The 16,384-nt window shown below is 37.6% G+C and overlaps 1 protein-coding gene across 1 annotated transcript; it reads left to right on the forward strand.

The window, feature by feature from the left end:
* Nucleotides 1–4,369: 4,369 nt before the first annotated feature.
* rerglb (RERG/RAS-like b) lies at nt 4,370–14,486 on the forward strand. Its single transcript, XM_063479151.1, has 5 exons — nt 4,370–4,629; nt 7,847–7,903; nt 8,348–8,421; nt 9,765–9,913; nt 11,689–14,486. The coding sequence occupies exons 1-5, from the start codon at nt 4,578–4,580 to the stop codon at nt 11,972–11,974; spliced, it is 618 nt and encodes a 205-aa protein (XP_063335221.1). The 5' UTR covers nt 4,370–4,577; the 3' UTR covers nt 11,975–14,486.
* The last annotated feature ends 1,898 nt before the right edge of the window (nt 14,487–16,384 follow it).

Consider the following 16,384-nt stretch of genomic DNA (forward strand, 5'->3'; position numbering starts at 1 on the left):
CAGTATACTGTTTCACAATTGTCCAGTAATGTCTCTGCCTCTTAGCCAATTTTTCCTTTATTATGCTTCAATATTTGACACATATTTGGTTAACCCAATACTAAATGAATTAAATAAATTAAACAGACTAACTAAACATTTTAGTTTAATATTTTAATTCTGGACATATTACTAAGTTACTGAGTAAAGCGAAGCTAACAACAAAATTTTGAGCCTTGGATATAGAATTAAATGTAGCCTAATAATAAATAAAACACACCAGCTTGTAGCGTCACACAATCCAGTCTTTAGAAATAGTAAGCGTAAAAGCTCGAGGGGACCCAAGACCCATTAAGTCTATGAGTGAAACTGTTAAGGTTCACTAAAATTAAGACAGCAAGCTGTATTTTAAAGTTTGGTGTATGGGTAACACCTTTTAACAAATGGCCGATCCATAAAGAGTCACAGAAATATAAATGTAAAAACAAATGTAAAAGATACAAAGTTAAATATGGATCGCTGTAGATTCAAACTGCTCCCGTAGAAACTGAGAAGGCTGTTTCACCTGCCATGAATGTCATTGACTGGTAGCCAAGTTGCTGTTAGCCATGATGCAATAATTAGCAGCATAGCTAAATTGAGCTAATTAACTACCAATTTGCTATTTTTCACCACTTATCTATATCAGATTAGTTTAGTTAAATTAACCCAAGACACTAAATAACTCTACATATATAGAGAGAGTTTAAAAAAAACTATGCTACATGAAAATAAACCTAGCTAAACTGCTAGCTACAGATATGAAGCTAATACCATAATGCGGCTGCAACGAACATTTTAAATTCATGTTCTGGTTTAGTATTTTCATTTTTTTTTAAATACATGTAAACACTTTGAACTTTATTTTGTTAAGATGAAATTTTCTAAGCATTTAAAGAAAGCTAAGCTAAGATAGCAAAGCAGCTCCAGTGAATATATTCATGTTTTTATTGCTTTTCAATAGGCGTATTTATACATCTATTCATCATTTAGTTGCACTTAAGTAAGGTTTAAGAATCTAAAGTGAAGCTAAGATACACAAATGATTTCTTAAATAGCTCCCATAAAGCTTGGTTATGCTGATCATAAGAAATTTGTTTGTTTGATATTTGTTAGTTTTTTTCTGTTTCCTTTCTTGCATAAAGCATTCTGCTAATGCATGCCCAATTTTCAATTAAGGACTTCAAACAGAAAAAGACTCCTTTGGTGGCACACATTTGCCAATAATAACTAGACGTCAAAACCTAAAATGAAAACTGGTTTTGGTGGTTTTATTCGTAAAATCAAAATGGTTCCCTTCCTCAAAACCAGCATTTTTGGACTACAGCGCCTCAGGGGATCTTTCATTCTGGACTTTCTTATGTGCAACTCCAATGAAATCAAAGTACAGAGAGTGTGACTTCTTGAGACTGCATGAGTTCTTTGTATAAATTAAATCATGCTAAGCTATGATGACTAAAGCATCCGGAGAAGTCTAAGTATATTTCACAAGCTAAACCAAACCAAATCTAAAATGCATGATGAATCAGGGTCATATAAATATTACGCCTACAAAGGTAGATTACTGGAAAGTAGGCTACCTAACTGCAATGACTTTCAGCAAGCACTGACCTAATTTATCTGACAATTAGTTCAACAGTTCACCAGTTTAAGTTCAACATAAAATTTCCCATGTCATACATAGCAGATAATCTTATTTCACAGAATCAACAGAAATCTTCTAGGTTTCCTCGTGCACAGTCAGTATATAATGATGTTGCTGACAGTGCTATGGTACCCTTTGAAGTTTCATGTGTGTACCCAGCTGGGGAGAGTAACGTGTTTCCTGGTATGTGTAGTTTTGTGGGCACATGAAAGCTTCTTTACAGCCACGTGTTGATCAGCTCAGGAGAAATGGTTTTTGATTAAAAGCTTCCATGGATGGCTGGGTCCTTCACTGTGTGCTCACCTTGGAAGTAGAATAGAGGAATTTCTATCTCATTGCTACGGGAAAGTCCACTGTGAATAAGAAGCATGACGGAAAATGGATTTTTATTTAAATTTTATTTTTTGCACTGATGAATAGCTGATGCATCAAATGTTTAGCCACCAATGCTTTTTAGATTTCTAGCTAATGGTTTGGGATTAGGAGTGATTGGGGCTAGCATATTTCCCCAGTATGAAATATTAATCTCTCCTTTGTTCTGATGAGGGAGTTAAAGAATTTCTTGCTATGTGTTGGTGATTTCAGTCCTCATCTAAATTCCCAAAACATGAAGTTATCTGGTTCCAATTATTTTTTCCTCATGCAAGCTGATTTTCTGGAAATGTGATCTCCAAACATCACTGAATGGAAAGAGGATAATTTAGTAAACATTCCAAAAGCACATTCAGTCCATATGCCATGCAATATGAATAGATTTGGACCCACATATAGAAATTTGGTCAGGTTGTTTTCATTTCATTGTTATGGCTTTTTAAAAAATGGTATATATCTACAGTCCTAAAGTAAACAAGATGAAAGTACTTTAGAGTCTGGAAAAGGTGATTTGGAAACATGATTCACTTCAAAATTGACTGACAGCGCTCACAAACATGGACGTTTTGAATGCATTTCAAAATATAAAAGTTGAGTTTACATTGTAATGTTTAAATGAAACCACATGGCAATCCTGGATTTTTTTGCCTTTAATCAAATCGTCACAACAATGAATAAACTTATGTAAATACCCCAAAGCCACGACCCCAAATTAAGGCTTTAAACAGTGTCGTAATTGTTTTTGTAAAAGCCTGACAATACAAGTGCAACCAAGTCTAGACAACCTTCACCAATAAAACACAAGAACATCTGACTTTTTTTTTTTTTTTTTTTTACACAGAAACAAGATCAAATAAATTGACCTAAAATGCCCAGAATGAACCAGCAAGAGGGTCAGTGGATACAAAAATGCTGTTGTAGTCTGAAGAATATTCATTGTTGTTGGCTGGAGTTAGTGCCTGTGAAATCAAAGCTATTTCAGGGTAATTTACAGGCTGTAAGTGTCACATTTTGTGTGAAGGCTGACACTGAAGGAGATGGATTGCTTGTCTGAATCAGTTTCATTGGATGTGAGGAGTATGACTCCAATCAGTGTTTTTATTGCTGCTATATTGCTTCAGTACTTTGAGCGGTGCAGTTGATAAAGTGTGTAACTAAAAATCAGCAAAATGTTTTCCACATCATATCACTGCCATTCCTTTTCCCTGAAACCAAAACAGGAAAAGATCAGAGTAAGCATGGCAAGAAGGTAAATTATGGTTTATATGGAAGGCCAGTCCTGGCAGAAAAAATAGGTTTTTGCTCTTTAACTAAGTTTCCTTAAGCTGACTAACCACAGCAATAAAAATATGAATCATTCTTCAGTCACAGTTACAGAATGGGACAAAAATAAGTCAACGATAAATGTGAAAAATCAACAGCTCGTGCATCGCAACCCCATTGTTACCTATCATACACTCACTCTTCACATGTCGCTAGTCACATGATCCAGTTATAGTGTCCAATCAGAACAATAAACCAACCTTTCGTGAACGAAGCAATATGGGACTATATAGAACTATGTATACTGTATGAAGAGAAAAGAAATAAACCTTTTTATGTATGGACAGAAACAGATATGTTTATTAATAATATACCCCCCCCCCCCCCCATCTATTATTTTAATTTATATGGCACTGATGTTCTCTCAAAGTTAGTTTCTCTTGTAGATAAACATTATGTAAATGGTATTCACAGCAAAAGCTTTAAAAATATCAGCTACAACATGTTAAAATATAAAACTGTAGTTTTGAGTTTTCCTCACAATTTTCAAAGCATTATCACTTATCATTATTATGATAAGTATCATAATAAGAGATTTTCACTCAACATTATCACAGGTTTTGTGTCATTTATCTTTAAAAATATATTTTCAGTACCATGTAACTCATTGCGGTAATGCATTATTTTTGCTTCTTGTAATTCTATATTTTCTTATATTGACCATTTCTTGGCAAACAAGCATAACTGGCTTCCATACCATTATACCATTACCCCATGAAAAATAGCACTAAAATCCAGAGATGAAAGCAAGTCCACAGTTAAAATGTTAAGAGAAGGACCGGCACAATAGGTTTAGTCAGTCATGACCTTTGAGCAAGCTCTGCATAGGAGGGGGCAGAGACAGAGAGGAGAAATAGGTCCAAGAGAGGAATGAAAGAAGGAAAACAGACAGACTGAGGGGAAAAAAGAGAGAGAGAGAGAAAACAGAAAAATGAGAGGTGCGTGTGTGTGAGAGAGAGAGAGAGCGAGAGAGCGCAAAAGAGCTCCTGGCAGAGAGACAGAGACCAAAGAGGAGGGTGCTTGTTTTCCCCACTCTCCTCTGCCTCTGGTTTTAAAATGTGAAACAGCTCTTTGAAGAGAAAGAGAGGGGAGGGCAGTCATGTACTTCCACTCTGCTTCAACGATAAGGAGTATTTAGTGAGCTGAGGCTAACCTAAATACCAAACGCAACACAGAACTGCAGCTAGAGATACAGCTGAGGACCTGACACAACACAGGCATGAACGACATCAAGCTAGCCCTACTGGGAAGCCAGGGGGCTGGGAAATCAGGTAAGTACTTGAGAGTGATTTAGTGATCTATAAGAGAGAAAAAGTGTCTCTTTATACTTGTATTTCAATAAAAACTGTCAAGTCTGCTGACAAGGAAGTTATGATGCCTTAACTTCAAACCACCTCATTTAACTTGCTTATTTTGCTTATTACCTGAATTTAAACACGTCTCTGCTAATGTAGCAGTTTGCCGTGTTTTATCATCTTTTTATTTTTTAATCAATTGGTCAGCAAATGTCATCAAGTTCTTAATTTTATGGTTATATGCTACATTGTGTTGTTTTTGCTTAGCTATCAGTCAAAAAGTCAAAAAAATTCAGTTTACAGTACAGTGCATAAGACAACTTGTAAATCGGAAGAGTTGGTATGTGTTCTTGAAAAAATGATAATTAAATATTATCGAAATTGTTGCTAACTAAAATAAAAACAATTAAATGATAAAGTGACAAATTGTGGCTGATTTAACATGTTTGAATTTCCCCTCTCAGACATTCAGTGTCTCAGTTATATTAAATTTAGGGCCAAAGATTTTGTAATTATTATAGAACATACACAATGTAGCTTAACACACTTTTCTGAGGTGAGCTAAAGATTTTAAAGAATGTGACTCATGGCTCTATCTGAGTACGATCCTGCTCTGCATAGTTTGGGCGAACTTATCATGGTCTTCATCAAAAAAGACGCTGGACCAAATTATGTGCATAAATACTTTAGAGATGTTATTACATATGTGCTCTAAACAGTAATGCAGATGTGTAAAACAACAAAAGCTCTCCATCATGTAAGGATTTAACAGCTATTTAGTTCAATTCAGGTTTCTTTATATTGCACCAAATCATAACAACTGTTGTGTCGAGGTGCTTTATAATGTAAAGAGCTGACAGTATTCTGAAGAAAACCTCAACAAGCAAGCAAACGCCTTTGAGCAAGATTTTGGCAACAGTGGAAAGGAAAAACTCCTTTTTAACAGGAAGAAAACTCTGCAAAAAACAGGCTCAGGGAGGCGCTGCAATCTGCTGCGATCTGAAAAGAAGTTTTGGTTGTTTTTTTGTTGTTGTTTCTAACTTTCCGGTCAAAACATGATGATACTGCTGAGAGTGTGAAGTATCTGAGATCTGTCTATTTTTTCTTCTACCAAAGGAAAGTGTAATTTCTGGATAGATCTCTTGATTGCAATATGCTAACACTTGAAAACATGTCACTTTAACCACAAAACAAGTTTTGTTTAAAATTTTTGAAGGCGTACTTTTTAACTAGCTAGCCATGGAGCATGAGAGTTGATTTATGATTCAATTTAATTCAGTTTTATCTATACAGCTCCAAATCACAATAAAAGTAACCTCAAGGCACTTTATATTGTAATAATACATACAGAGAAAAACCCAACAATCATATGATCCCCTATGAGCAAGCACTTTGGTGACAGCGGGAAGGAAAAGCTCCCTTTTAACAGGAAGAAACCTCCGGCAGAACCAGGCTCAGGGAGGGGCGGCCATCTGCTGCAACCGGTTGGGGAGAGAGAAGGAAGGCAGATTTTTGTTCTTGTACTTTGACAAGAAAAGGTGATTGAAAAGTGTAATTAACTATGAATATTCCCACAGAGCCCAACCACAATCAATTCACAGAGTGGAAAAATCTCTTCTTAGTGTTTCTCGACACTTCTACAGGCTACAGCTAAAACTTAAATCAGAGCTAAGCAAATCACCAGGGTACCAGGTTTATGCTGGGTTCATGTCATACCCATAATGAAAACAGCAGAAATAACTGGGTGCGTGACTATTATGGTGCAAGTACAGCTCATTCAGAAACACTGTAAACAAAAAATAAACATTAGGTTGAATGATAGCAGAAATTAATATTAATTAATTACATGTCACTTTTTTTGGCATGCAGTTTTAACTGTTACTTGCTGTCCAGGAAGAGTGGCCTTGAGAAATGAAAAGTAATTATTTGTAGCTGTGAACACTTCCAAGTTTGAATAAACATGTTTCTCTTTTCTTCCAGCATTGTGTGAGCTCTGGTTTTGCATTACATAAGCAAAGACAACAGTGGATTATTGGCTCCATTCACTGAGGTTTAACTAAACTAATAAGACCATTTCTCCCTCCAGAGATTATCTGCCTTTGTTTTAAAACTCCTCAGTCACAGGGCTTAGTTCAAGGCTGGACAGAGGAAAGCACAACATGTTTTATCAATAAGTCAATCGGCCTGCTGCTCCACCTGTGGTGTTGTTTATAGTGTCATTTGATCTTGGCTTTCACTGGCTTTGATGTGTCGCAGTGATAGTTTGTTATCTTGTTTTTTTGCTTGTTTTTTTTCTATGTCTATTTTAAGTTTCATGTGTGCACATTGGACCATTTAGTATTTTTTATGGGTTCTTCGGAGAACCAGTTCATGCAACCATACTTCAGTTCTCCTGTTTGGACACACTTCAGATTGGATTTTTAAGCTCTTGTTAAAAATGCTGTCTAGGAGAAAGCATTACTTATGATTCTGCTTCTGTCTGTGAGAGGGTAGTTCAGACTGTACTGTACAAACCTTTTAAAACAATGGGACATGGCCATTCTTGGTGCTTGGCAGTGAAGCAGAGCTGTTACTGTGGAGATGCTGTAGCTTATGGAAGCTGTATGTGGGTGCTTGAGTTCATTTGACATGTTTTTCTGCTCCCTTCTGCTCTATTTGTTGCTTTCAACACATGTCTTTTATCTTTGAATGTATCTTTGTGTGACAATGGAACCAGGACATTTCCTATTGTGTTAAGTCCTAAGTGTTGAATGTCCATATCCATGTTTGTGTGTCACCGTGTCCTAACCTCTGTACAACCCCTCAAAAGGCCCACTATTAGGAGCAAGCTTCCAGAGTTCAGCACTTGAAACTTCAGCCTTTAATTGAAATTCATTGTCTTGTGGGACCAAAACTGGCCCAGTCAGTCAGTTTTATGTGTAGCTTGCAGTGTAGAGGCAAAGCACAGGCTGGGGGGGATTTAACTATTCAGCTTGCCAAATATGCACACAGACCTTCCAGGAAAGCCGTGCAGCATTCTTTCATGTGGGGCTTCAGTTTCATCGCTCCAATCCTGGAGACATTTAACACGGTGTTGTGCCTGCTGGGGTGAACAAGGATCCCCCCCCCCCCCCCCCTTCTTCACTGAGAGGGATGAGTGTGTAATGATGCCATGATTCATTTTATTGTTTTCCATTTCATCTCCTTTCTCCAGCTGTCCTCGTGCGCTTCCTGACCAGACGCTTTATTGGTGAATATGCCTCAAATACCAGTAAGTGTTTCCAGATTTCATATAATGGCACTTTGATGAGGTTTTGGTCTAGAAGATTGCTCTCATCCACTTAGAGATGCAACATTTTCACCTGTGCATTCATGGACAAGGAAAATATTGTCCTTTTGGGTAATAAATAAATAACAATAAATTCAAAATATATACTTGTGTATGTATGTCTGACCCATCACAACTTTTTAATTATGCTTGATACACTAGCAGTCCAGTTCCTGTAAAACAACAACAACAACAAACTTTGTAGTAAAAGTAGATTCATGACAAATTCATGGTAGGTAATGTTAATACCTGGTAATAGATTTGTGTCTTGAAAGTCTTACTAAAAACTGATGAAAGTCCCAAACACCACATTTTTGACATGTTCCATGTGTAATTTTGACATCCATCAATATTTTGTTATTTATGCATTTTGTATCTCCTCCACAGACTCTTTGTACCACAAAAGACTGTCGATCGATGGCAGGCAGCTGAATTTGGAGGTTTTTGACCCCTGCTCTCAGGTAACACTCTTGTTTTTAGTATTAACAGAAATATATTAGAAAAGCAGAGCTGCAGCAGGACCAACAACTTTTTCTGTTGTTCTTCTAACATTTCATCTGAAGGACCACCGACAAACCACTGACAGGAAACAAACTGAAAAAATGAAAATCTGACACTGATGAGAATAATGCCTTTTCAAGAAAATGCACCAAAACTACTCATAAAGAACGTCAATTTTTACATTCTTGAGTAATTTTGTTTGACTGTCGGGCCATAACCAAAATTTGGTTTGCCTTTATCTATCTATCATCTATCTATCAAAGCAGTGGTTTGTTTTCAGGCTGCTGGAGAGATGCCTGTGGCTTAGCTGTGGTCATGTGTTCACTTAGAGTTAGCAAGTGTGGGAATATAAGGATTTATGAGAGTATCCCGAGGAGATGAATGTCCCTTTGAAAAAAAGGGGAGCCATATAAACCTCTTACTTCTCATTCAACAAAACTAAAGACCTGAGAGGGACTTTACTACAACGTTAGTGTTTTATTGGAGTACCCTGGCTCAGGAGAACAAAAACCAGTCATTGTCTTTGTCATTTAGACCCCCTGTAATATTGCTGTCCCATAAGGAACACAGAGTCACAATCCAGCCCTTCTGACCCGGACTGCATTAAAAGAAGTCAGTAAAGAGAAAAGGTTTAAAATTGGGTTTTATAGCACTCAGGTGTGTCCCCAGGCCTCATGCCCTTCTTACACTGTTTATGTCAAGGTCACAAGCGCTTGTAGGCTCACTCTGAATTTATTTACTGGTGTTACTGATATTGTTAAGGCACCACTTTGAAATGCTTTCTGGTATTAGCAACTTTTAGCTGCTCACTTGTCACAGAGGGTTGCCAGGATTTGTATCTCTGGATGGAACTGAACCAGCAACCCTCCGCTTGCTGAGCAAATTTGTAAACCAATACGCTATGGATCCATAAAAGGAAAGTGTTTCAATATTACAGTTATGAAAACTAACTGTAAGATGCTTGATTAGCAAAAAGAGCAATAAAATCAAATCTGTATAATCAATGAGAAGACAGTAATGCCAATGTGCATTTGTCAAAAAAGTATAAAAGCAACTCAGTTTTGCTCAAAACAGGGAAATAAAGATAAAAATACAAGGTGTTTTCAGCATTGGAACACATCTATAGAAATAATAATGGTATCCAGCTATATTATTATAATACCATCCATAGAAAGTGACACAGTGTAAAGGATACAGGCTCCAACTCTTTTTTCCTGCTCCATAGGAAAAACAACCCAGTCAGCACGTTGACTCGGGACAAACTGGATGATACCAACATAAAAGCACATGCTCTTCTTGGCAGGGTTCGGAGGCCAGGTGTATACTTGAAGAGCCAGTGGACTGGGCAGATGGCTTTGTGGTGGTGTACAACATCAGTGACCGCTCTTCCTTCATCAATGCCAAAAACATACTGCGGCAGATTCGGGAGACACGCATGGAGAACTGCAAAGGGTCAGCAGAAACTTAATAACAGATGCTGCTGACATATAATTGATTGCATGTTTGGATTGGTTGTTATTTAACAGTAATTCTGGGTGCTACAACCAGTGTTGGGAAGGTTACTTTTAAAATGTATTCCAAAACAGATTAAAGAATACATGCCCCAAAATGTATTTTGTAACGTATTCCGTTACGTTACTCAATGAGAGTAACGTATTCGGAATACTTTGGATTACTTAATATATTATCATGCTTTTTACAATTACATGAATGTACTATTGCTGTGTGATTTATTACTATTACTGAAGGTCCGCGGCTCCGAACCATAGTAAAGGGACCTCTGGCTAATACGTCGGGTTCCGTGTCGGGCTCGTAGCCGAAAAATAGCTTTACTTTGTTGTCTGGGTCAAGTTTGAGACAGAGAGAGGCGTTGAAAGGCTGCTCCAACGGAACTTATTGTTTCTGAGGAAAACACGAACATGGTGTACAGTCGAGTCTTAATAGCTTACTTACAACTGGGCTCGTCAGGCACTCTTCTTGGCTGCAGTGGTTATTATTATATTTACATGCTTCCAGCTCCCGTTTCTGCTCGATGACAATTCGTACTTTTCCACTTTCCTTTTTCTCCCTCCTTGCGCTTACAGACACATCACGGGTATGGCAGTCCATTCTCCCTGCAGCACGGACTACACTGCCCATTAGGCTACATTCTTTAGGGCTATGCCTGTAGCATTCTGCCTATTAGCTTAGCACAACAACAACAACAAAAAGGTGATCTCTCACCCAGGAAACACACAGTCGCAGAGAGAGCGCGTCACCCTGTAACCATGGCAACCATAACGCTGCCGCCTGGAACAACAGAACATAGCTGTCAAACAAAACCCAAACAGTCCTGACCCGCGACAGTATGAAACAGGAAAATACCGCCGTGTAATCCATTTATTTCAACAAAGTAACTGTATTCTAAATACCACCTTTTTAAACGGTAACTGTAACGGAATACAGTTACTCATATTTTGTATTTTAAATACGTAACGGCGGTACATGTATTCCGTTACTCCCCAACACTGGCTACAACAATGCCTGTTTTGAAATGGAGGCAAAATCATACATTCAATTCTACAATTTCAAATGTTAGATGAAATCCTCATGCAAAGAATCAGCAATCAGAGGTTTAAAGTAAAGTGGCAAGTCTGGAAAATGATATACACCCACTATATGAACTGAACATGCTGAAAACGCTCCAGGAAAACAACAAAACAGAGTATCTGTGTCCTAGGTTCTTTGTAACTGGACATGAATCTACATGCACTTTTGAATTTGAGGAATGCTGGGAGTCCTGACTGCCCTCCTACAAACTCAAACTCATAAATGATTCATGATTTACAGGGATTGCCAGCGCAGGTGTCTGATAAATTTAAGTGTGAAAAAAACAAACAAACAGGCCATCCACATCTATCAGGCTGCCTGGCAGCATGCCAAGGCATCCTGATAACAGAGCTGTGTAGCCTAATGACAGGTATTTGAGAATAAATGTAGGTGTAGATCACAAGTGGAACTGTTGGATTGTGTGAATGTAAATCAAGCACAGCTAGCCAAAACATCTGCTTTACGCTCAGAAAGATAGGATAGGTTGCTTAATAGCCAAAATTGTTGCAATGTTGTGAGCAAAAGCACTCAAAAGCTGTAAAATAGAACACATTTGCCTCTGCATCCTCTTCATATTGCTATCCTCAGTCATCTTGCAGACTGATGGTGTTAATGCCTCCCTGGTGTCTTTTTTTCAGGGAGATGGATGTTCCTGTTTGCCTGGTTGGCAACAAGCAGGACCTCTGCCATGCTCGTCAGGTGCGTGAGGATGAAGGCCGCGGTCTGGCGCAGGAAAACCGCTGTAATTTCCAGGAGGTCTCAGCAGCCGAGAGCTACCAAGACATTGCCAACCTCTTCACACAGCTCATCCGGCAGGTGATGGAGCACCTGAAGTATCGCGCTGACAGACGACGCTACAGCGGCTCAAAGTCTATGGCCAAACTCATCAACAATGTTTTTGGCAAGAGGAGGAAGTCCGTATGATGATCCCAGTACAGTTAGCAGCTAATCGGACACTGAGATGTCCCTGCTGTGCATGGCCCTTAAGGGGATGCATCCTTAATGTGTTGGGTTTGATGTGTGATGTGTTGGTCTATACACTCAGCAGAAAACTGTTGAGTGTATAGACAATGATACAAACAGTGAGCCTCTTTATATCATGAGCAACATGAATGGTTGGTGGAAAGATTCAGACGGCCATAGCTACTAAATTTACAGGCAAATATATATCTTGGCAAAGTTTTGTTTTTCCTTTGGCTAATTTGACTTTGCCTTGGGTATGTTTCTCTGATGAAAGGGCCAAATACAGTGAGGCAGTCAAAAAAAAAAAAAGCAGGTACGTTAAGTAGAGTAACACTATACAGGAGAGGGAAGCATAAAAAGATATTTACTACATACACTTTTTATTCTATCTTTTTCTCTTAATGTGTATTAACTGAACCTTTGGTGAAATGGCTACTTTTTATTTAAAGGACCTGTGTGTAGTACCGGCATCTAGAGGATAAAGATTGCAACTAACTGAATACCTGTCACTTTCTAAGCCCGTAACTAAACCTAATTTGGCCCCCAAAATAGCCTCTCTATAGAAACAGTTCCACTTGTCCATCGTGGGCTGCTGTAGAAGCATCAATATGAGGAGCTATGTGTAGGAGCACTTGCTCCCTGTATAAATATGCAGAGGTCAAAAAACATGTTTATTGTTAATTATTAGACCATGGGTTTCCAATCACTGACTGTACTTGGTCACACTTTCCAAAAACAGATCGGATCTGGCTGAGAGACTGAAAACAGACGTGGAACGTGAACATTCCACAGCAATCAGCAGCTCTTGCAAAAATTGTTTAGTTTGTTTTATTTTAGTTGTTTTAACATTTTTTAATACTTTATCAGGTTTTTAATGCAATGATAACAATCTGTTACATAGCTACGACTACTTTCTAAGCAAAATTTCTGTCTGATTTATTGGTGTAGTTTAAACGTATGAAAAAAGGGTACCTTAACACTTTATCTTTTTATCTTATTCCAACAACACAACATGGGAGGCTGATTAGCTGTCTTTTATTTGTTGAACGCTTGCACTGCATCACCAACTCCTGCATCAGTACAGTGTAGGCCAACAGTGATGACACTGAATGAAACTTTCAACACCATATTGCATGCATTCATTTTGTGATTGGTTCAGTTAGCTTTACTTTACCAGAGTATTGCCCCTGTAGTTCAGCGTTGTGTAGTCTTTTGCTCAGCATCCTTTTATACTGGTATAATATTTTAGAGACAGTATAATTGATATTACATGGTTATTTTAAATGCACGTTAAATGTATATTCTCATACTAATGACACTCTTTGGAAACCATAATGTTTTATTTACTGGATCACTGAACTGTGATTTGTAATACGCATACTGTGTAAATCCTCTGATTGTCTAATACATAATATAGTTTATTTAACAGCTCCTGCTGTATGAACACTTAGTTTAGCTGTGGTCATTATCACTAAAATGCTGAACGTTACATTTAACACAATTTATTTAGTTGAATGGAAAAGTCCAAAGACATGAACAGGGTTAGGTTAACTGGCGATTCTTCTGTGTTAGCTTTGGAGTCTTGAGATCTGTCCAGTGTGCACCCTGCCTCTCGCCCTGTGATAGCGGGGATAGATGTGTGCTTTCTCAGATTCTCAGGTCTTTTTTGGAGATGATGAAGAAGATTATAATACTTAGGGTAGTGACATGTCAAATACAATCAGTGTGTAGTGTGCCTTGGCTTCTCGGTTTGCTTCATTGGCGATGTGTGGTTTAAAAAGACGAAACAACACCAACTTCACAAACCAGCAGCTACATCCATCAGTGTCTGTGCCAAGTGAGAGGCATATACCTATATCAGTGCATGGCTGTGTGGCTTCCTCCATTGAGTCTGGCCATTGTGTGTTCTTTAACTGACACTCGGACTCTTCCTATGCACCCTTTAGTCTTACTTTATTGTAAAGGTGGAACCTGTATGTCGTATGTTGTTGTATCCTGTTTGCTTTTAATGACAGATAAGATAAAATAGTATTTAATTGGACTAGAAAATAATGCATCTATTACAAGGTGATATCAATTTTAATTTAACATTGTTATTGTTGCACATTGTACTCAGCTTCGCTTGTATACTGTATGTATTTTGTATAGATTCAGTATATTAATCTTGTATTTATTTGAGTTAAAAAAAAAAGAAGAAATGCCCTAAGAACTTAACACCATACTGTAGAAATAACACATACCAAGTGAGGGCATGAAATTTATTCAACAAAATGCTGTTTTTCTTCTAAAGAAAAACTTCTTCTCAGTTATGTCACCATGATTTTGTACAGAAGGAATGCACTGTGTATCATGAAAAATATCTTCATCTATGCAGTTTTTTGTTGATGAATGCTCTTTTTTGTAAATGCTGTAAAAACACTGGTTATTCCAGAGGAAATTAAAGTTAAACATTGATGGCTGTTTTAGCTCTTCACGGGGACTGCTGTTTCGCTTTGAGCTTAATTTTAATTAGATGTCCATGAGAGAGGGCATTACTCTAAAGCCTTTAGTAAAAAAAAAAAAAGAATTTCCTGTGCTAAAAATAGAAAGACTAGAGGCAGAGCAGTGAGGGGAGAAGCTCCATTGTTATGCTGAATTTTAGCCTCTTAAACAAAGCAACGCTCCCTCACGTTTCCACTAGATGGCAGCACAGATCACGATGACGATCTGGCCTTGAGTTTAATAATTTCCTGCCCAGGGGAGGCGACAAATTTGCACACAAACCAGATCGATAGTTTATTTTTTTACTTTTTACAGCAGAAATTTCCTTTTTTTTTTTAATTTGTTAAGGGAGGAAATACACATAGTAATGTAGATGCCATAAATAATAGCTGTATTCCCCTTAGTGTTCCACTCTGATGTTTTACTGCTAAAACTTAGGAAGAGACCAAAGCAGAAAGCAGGTCTCAGATGAAGGTGAGTGGCAAATTTAAGGAAAACCAATATAAATAGACTTTGTTAGATATAATTTGCGGTGTCTCAAATTTTTTTCAACATGTGAGGGAAAATCTGAATTCACTTACAGGTGTTTTTCTTTCTGACTGACTCATTTTGATTGCTCGTGTCTTTAAGTACCACATATGAGTAAGAATGTGTATGCTATGACCCTGAGCTATTCAAAGATGTACGAAAACAAATACAATCTAACTCCAGATGTTTTTGCTACTTTGATTTGTGATGCAATTACCCAGATAACACATGAATGGCACCCAGGTACAAGTGTGTACCACTAAATAAGAGGTAGAGATGAGATACAGTGGTATCTGTAATACTTGAAAAATATAAATTAGAAACTGCTTCATTTGCCAATTAATGTTATGTAAGGAATTTGCCTTTGATTTCCTTGTCAGAGCCTCTCAAAGAGGACACTGTTAACATTTCTTGTTATGAAGTCAGTCGAATGATTACAAACCCAGAGGAAAGGAACATTTCAAACTCTCTGCTTTTTCAGCTGTTTTCTTCTAAATGCACCTCAGAGGTTTGGATCGTTTTTGTTCTTCTGACATTCCTTCTTCTCATTTTGGCCCTTCGTAAAAAGAACTAAAACAAGCTGAACGTTGCTGTACAGAACTTTGTCTAAAATTAGCCTTTCTTGAGATAACACCACATTGTTATCCTGAAACTAGACAGGATAATTAGTTTGACCATTACTTTGTCTTTTAATCCTTATTTCTCCAGATTTCAGAGAGCAGGTCAGTATCCAGTTATCTCCGAATAGAAAAATGATTTCTTCCAGAGGAGACAAAGAACAGGCCTTTGTGATGGTCGCAATTTTCAAATGAAATGCTGAGATGTGAGTCAGCATTATATGCAAAGACCACAAAGAGAAGCAAAACATCTGCTGAGTGATGCAAAACAAGGGATCTAGAGACACAAGACAAGCTGAAAAAATAAATAAATAAAGATATAGAAAAAAAACCTATACCAAGGGATGCAATGGGACAAAAGAGTGATGCAAAATGTCCACAAAAGGATGGAAAATGATGACAAAGAGAGTGATAAATACACTGACCTGTAGATCTGTGTCAGCGATGGAGAGGTGAATAATGCTGGAGAATTTGGGTAATAATGCCCCTGTGTAACACGTGACTTTGGAGCCACCCATCTGGAATTTTCCCATAAATGAATCTTACTTACTTCAATTCAATTCAATTCAATTCAATTCAATTCAATTCAATTTTATTTATATAGCGCCAAATCACAACAAAGGTCGCCTCAAGGCGCTTTATATTGTACAGTAGATAGCACAATATTAAATACAGAGAAAAACCCAACAATCATATCATATGACCCCCTATGAGCAAGCACTTTGGCGACAGTGGGAAGGAAAAA

This window comes from Pelmatolapia mariae, linkage group LG7 (genome assembly GCF_036321145.2).
Source record: "Pelmatolapia mariae isolate MD_Pm_ZW linkage group LG7, Pm_UMD_F_2, whole genome shotgun sequence".
NCBI classification, from domain to species: Eukaryota; Metazoa; Chordata; class Actinopteri; order Cichliformes; family Cichlidae; genus Pelmatolapia; species Pelmatolapia mariae.

What these genes read in the sequence shown, in the direction of transcription:
- rerglb (XM_063479151.1), top strand. Translation starts at nt 4,578, where the DNA reads ATGAACGACATCAAGCTAGCCCTACTGGGAAGCCAGGGGGCTGGGAAA. An exon ending in TGAATATGCCTCAAATACCA is followed by an intron (nt 7,904 to 8,347) that starts GTAAGTGTTTCC and finishes TCTCCTCCACAG; the next exon opens with ACTCTTTGTACCACAAAAGA. An exon ending in CGCATGGAGAACTGCAAAGG is followed by an intron (nt 9,914 to 11,688) that starts GTCAGCAGAAAC and finishes TCTTTTTTTCAG; the next exon opens with GGAGATGGATGTTCCTGTTT.